The 5,091-nt window shown below is 37.2% G+C and overlaps 1 protein-coding gene across 1 annotated transcript; it reads right to left on the bottom strand.

The window, feature by feature from the left end:
- Positions 1-1,118: 1,118 nt before the first annotated feature.
- Positions 1,119-4,625, bottom strand: gfral (GDNF family receptor alpha like). The gene is made up of 9 exons (XM_022763443.1): positions 4,560-4,625; positions 4,192-4,314; positions 3,615-3,770; positions 3,372-3,431; positions 2,948-3,263; positions 2,150-2,409; positions 1,978-2,058; positions 1,785-1,866; positions 1,119-1,699 (listed from the first exon to the last, which is right to left on the bottom strand). Exons 1-9 carry the CDS (start codon positions 4,594-4,596, stop codon positions 1,630-1,632), a joined length of 1,185 nt encoding a protein of 394 aa, XP_022619164.1. The 5' UTR covers positions 4,597-4,625; the 3' UTR covers positions 1,119-1,629.
- Between the last annotated feature and the right edge of the window lie 466 nt (positions 4,626-5,091).

Genomic DNA, 5,091 nt, shown 5'->3' with positions numbered 1-5,091 from the left:
TTGTTCAAGATAAAATGTATCTTGCAAAATAAAAAAAAAATATTATCTTTAGGGGGTCCATTAACCCAAGTATAACTTTTTTTTGATATGCAGAGAGATGTGAAGAAGACAAAATCATCAAAGCCTAAAAGATAATAAGCAATATGCAAGTAAAAAGCAAATGTTGTCTAAAGAAAGTTCAAATTAGTTTAGAGCCTGGATAGCTGAAAATCTTCTCCAGCAGAATGAAATTAAATCCAAATTCTTATCACTGGTACCACAGCATTTAACCTCCCTGCTTGCCACTGACCTCAGCACCTTATCTGCTTTTGTCAAGTGATGCAAAACATCTTCTGCTTTGAATTTTGATCAACTAAATAAATCATCAAGTAAATAAATCAGACTGTGAAAGTCCCATGCAATTCCTATCCACCGGCCTCGATTACTGCAGCTCTTTATGATTTATATCACTCACATCTCCAAATAATTAAATGGCTGATGCAAGTTTTAACAGGGTCAGAAAAAAGGGACCATATTAAACCTGTTCTTGCCTCCCTCTACAGTTGAAGTGAATTTAAGTTTAAAATTCTGCTGTGTGTGTACAAAGCACTAAAGGTCTTGGCCATACTTACATTTCATATCAGCTGTCACTGTCAAGGAGTTGACATCATCTGACCAAAGTCTCCTGTCTGTCTCCAGATGCAGAACTAATTGCTTTGTTGACAGGACTGTCTGAATAGCTGCTAGTGTACAGTGTATTTTTCCTTCTCCTGCCATACTTTTTCTGATGCTTTCTGGATTAAATCTTAAGCAATATTTTACTAGTTGGTGTTATATTGTGCCTGACCCCATATGCTCCTGTGTTTCTGTCTGAAGCTTCAAATCACTGGCTGTGATTTTCCCTTGTCCTTCCCTCTGTTCTGTTTCTATGTGCTGTGGCTTTTAAAGCACAGACTGCATATAAAGACTTAAAGCACTATAAAAATGTAGCAGATCTTGGTGTAGTTTTGAAGCAGTTTGTTAAAAGGAGAAACTGCAGACTTTTCTTTTAAAACCTGCTTTTTACATTACATTTAAATTACACAGAATTTTCATCGAACAGTGAGTGTTTGGAGTGATGTTTATTAGCAGGTACAGTGGAAGCCAAGAGCACAGATAAATCATCACAAAAAGACAACTGATGACATGAAGCAATCTCAGACATGCTGGATGTGTTCGAATGATTGATGGCACAAGTCAGTGTCAAACAGATGAAAAGATTAAAAACTGAGAGAGTTGATTGATTCTTAAGCTCTGTCGTTTACCAGACAGAGTAAGGTCTCTTTTGTGATTCAAGAAAAAAAGTTCACAGATTTCTTTTAAAAAAAATCTCCATCTAACTGTATTTCTGTTTTAAATCAACCCTCTCAAATAGATTTTCATTAATAAAGCACATTCAGACTGCTTGCTTTTAATCTTGTCTGTCTAATCATCTGTTACCAAGCCAAGGCTATGCTACAAAAGACATCTGAAATAAATGATTTTGTGTCTCACAATGCCGCTGATATTTAGGCAACAAACTGAAAACCCTCTGATAAGAGTAATCATCTAAAATGTTTTGTGTTAAAACCGAACAAAGTGATGATTTGTAGATGAATAGATGAATAAACATCAGAGAATAACAACACAGTTGCTTTTCTGTGGATGGTGTAATTTTGTTTCATCTCTTTTTCTCAACATCCTACAAGACAAAAGAAATACATTAAATTATCGTTAAATATCAGGATTTCACATATTATGCATTGGCTTATTGTTGATGTACTTACCAAATTTTACTGACAACAGCCAGAGGTATTAATACAACAACTCCAAAAAGTAGCACAGTCGCAAAAGCATACAGTAGATAATCTGAAAAGACAAAATATTTGACATTCAATACATTGAAAACTGAAGTAATAAATAGGAGTTTTAATAATATTACAATCAGTTTATAGCTCTGAATTTCAAATGGGAATTTACCATGTAACCATGTGTGACCATGTCCAGATTCATTGATTTCAGGAGGTTTAGAAGGAACACTGCTGCTTTTCCAAGACGTCACTAAAAGGAGCATTAAAAAAACTATTAAAAAAAATATTTCCGAGAAAGACAATTTAACATTAAAAAGCCTCTCCTGTAAATCCATACTCACTGAAATATGATCTGTTATGAAGTACGTCATGAATCATTTTGCACGTCTTTAGTTCATCATTGTGCATGCCTCTGCATGAACAAGGATGGTGAAGTGCTGTGCCCAAAGTGGCTAAAAAGGCCGTTTTACATTCAAAATCTGCACCGAGGATGCGGCCTGGATCCATGCTGGTGAAACATTCGGCACTTTGGAGGTCACTGTCGCTGCATGGAGCCTCTTCAGAGCTCCAGCATTTGGCTTGGAAAGATTTTAAAAGGTCTCTAGTAAATCAGAGAGAAGAAAATATACACAGCACCATTTCATCACCTTTAACATCCTGTGACAGACCATTATTTTAATTATAATTTCACATAGATTGTGTTATTGAAATCAAAATGTAGCACAATTAGCTCTGGGAAGACACTACACAGATACAGTACATTGTGTTACAACATGACATTTTTTTTAATAAATGCATGTAGACGTTTAAGGTTAATTGGATGCAAATTGTAGATGTGCCCTGAAAATAACAACGCACTGTGTCAAATTACATGATAAATGAGCCCCGAGCCACTAATTCATGAGTTCACTTCTAAATCTAGATTTTAATATTCAACACATCTGCAGTATGTGAAAATAAGCATTGCTTGGTTAACTGAAAATTGTAAAAAGTGTAAAGTGATTTACAACATCATAACTGTGGACAAAAAAACTAATTTATTCTAGATTGATTTTATAATAAGTTGAGTTAAAGACTGAACTTCCATGCTCAAATAATTTCTCTGTTCACAATAACTTTTCCACAGAACAGCAACATACCTGCAGTTACTGTCATCAACACACTGGATAACTGTATCCTGGCAGATGCGGGTCTCGTCTTCACATGTGCCGCTGTGCAGAGCAGTTCTCATGTGCAGACAGCTCTGATCTGAAGCCTCACACTCACACATGACCAGCATCTCTGCAACATTCTGCGGCATGCCACCATAGAAGTGCTGAGTCACTTGCTGACAGCGCTCAGGGTGGCACGGATCCGCCGTACACGCCTGGAGAACAGGTGCTAGGTACCTGTTGCAAACTGCATCACTCACACAAACTCTCATCCGGTCAAAGCAGGATGCAGCAGCATCATATACTGTGAAAAGAAATGTACTGAATCAGTTTTCAGATTTCACCAATATCAATTTTGTATTGATTGAATTCAATGTCATTTTATCTTCTCAGCTGAGGTTAAAAAAATTACCATAGCCTATCAAACTGCTTGACTTCCAGTCCATCACTGTGCTCCTCTTCTGTTGACTTGCTGTACAAATAATAGAAAACCTAATTAGCCACTACCACAAATGCCTATTAAAACCAATCTGCTGTTCATGACACCCATTCTGCAGCACAACAGTGTTTGTTCATACATCAGATCGCCTTTGGTAAATAAAAATGTCATTTCAGCTGTAAATGCTTATCGCAGAGAGTACTGAGAATACTGCACCTGGCTTTTTGTGGCATTGTGTGGCCAGCGCTTGTATGGAGTCACAAAGCTCGCCCTCCCAGGCACACACACACCCTCGCAGAGAGGGAAATCGGTCCAGTATGGTCTGGATGGTCATGTTACAGACCTCTGAGCCTTTTATTTGGCAGCCTTCATCTTGAATGACACAAACACAAGAGGGAAGCAGAAAAACAGGATTTTCCATAAGGGACTGAGCTCTTGTTTGGGCAACAGGTGTTTCCTATGTGCCTGCTGCTCTGACTATTTCAGGATGTAGATATATATAGTATATTAATACTGGAATCTAATGTCAAAACAGACATTTATTTTAAGGGCAGGTGAAGGCGTCCTTATTATTATTATTATTATTATCTATTTATTTATTTAGTTATATAGACTTTGCTCCAGGCTACTGCCTCAGTTATTACATTTAAGCCATACTCTGAGAAGTGCAATTCGGTTAAATAGCTTCATGTCCTGAGCTTCCTGAGGAAATGTAATCGTTACTTGTATAGTAAAACATCATTTTCCAGTCCCCTGCAGCAGGAATAGTAAATTGGAAATATGTCTCTTTTACTGTTACAGATGCCGCCGTAAAATGCCCGTTCCCTCGTGCATAAATCTGACATGCAGATATCCACAGCGGCCAAACAGTCAGAAGGTGCAGATGAAATGCTGGATATCTGAGGAATAACAATCCCTGAAATACAAGTACATCACAATGATTAAAACATTTTGTAGAATAGGTTGGTTCAAAACACATACATTTTTACAACAAACTTTGGTTGACTGTACTATTATAAACTACAAGACATGAAACTCTAGTTTGAAGCCTAAGCTTTAGTTACATCCCCTGATAACACACAGTGACGTTAAGTTTTATGGTTTTACTGTAAAAAAAAATAATCTGGTATTTCACATAGTGACAGTTGACTATAGACTCACCAAGGATGACTGCAGCTTCCAGACCTGTCAGTTGCATGATAGCTGTGGTAAAGCTGTGAGTTGACAGCTGAGACTCTCCTGCAGCTGATCTGTGCCTCTCGATGTTGATGCACTTAAACTGGGACACACCACCCACAGTCAACAGGATGTAACACATTTACTGGAGGCTGTACCCTGCACAGTGTAATGAAATGACACCTACAATACACGGACAAAACACACCAAAAAAGAACAAACAAAGAACAACAAAAACAAATATTTTGTACTGACGTAGTCATAGTGTGTGCGAGTCTCATTTTTCTCAGGTGTCAGTGTATTTTTTCACAGGTAGGAATTAACTACCAGAATTATTGCTGAAGTTGTTACTGACATGTTTAAGCAGCTCTAAAAATTGACAACATGACATATTTACATAATTAAGGTGTGCTGAGATCAGAGATGCCAGTTTATGACCTGTGATCTCCTGGTTCAAAATAAAAAATTGTCTCAGTGAATTTTGTAAGATATCAGTATTTTTGAAACTCTATACTTT

Source organism: Seriola dumerili, unplaced genomic scaffold (assembly GCF_002260705.1).
Source record: "Seriola dumerili isolate Sdu_G_001 unplaced genomic scaffold, Sdu_1.0 BDQW01000024.1, whole genome shotgun sequence".
Classification (NCBI taxonomy): Eukaryota; Metazoa; Chordata; class Actinopteri; order Carangiformes; family Carangidae; genus Seriola; species Seriola dumerili.
The sequence above is the reverse complement of the archived record's forward strand: the minus strand, read 5'-3'. Positions and strand labels throughout refer to the sequence as shown.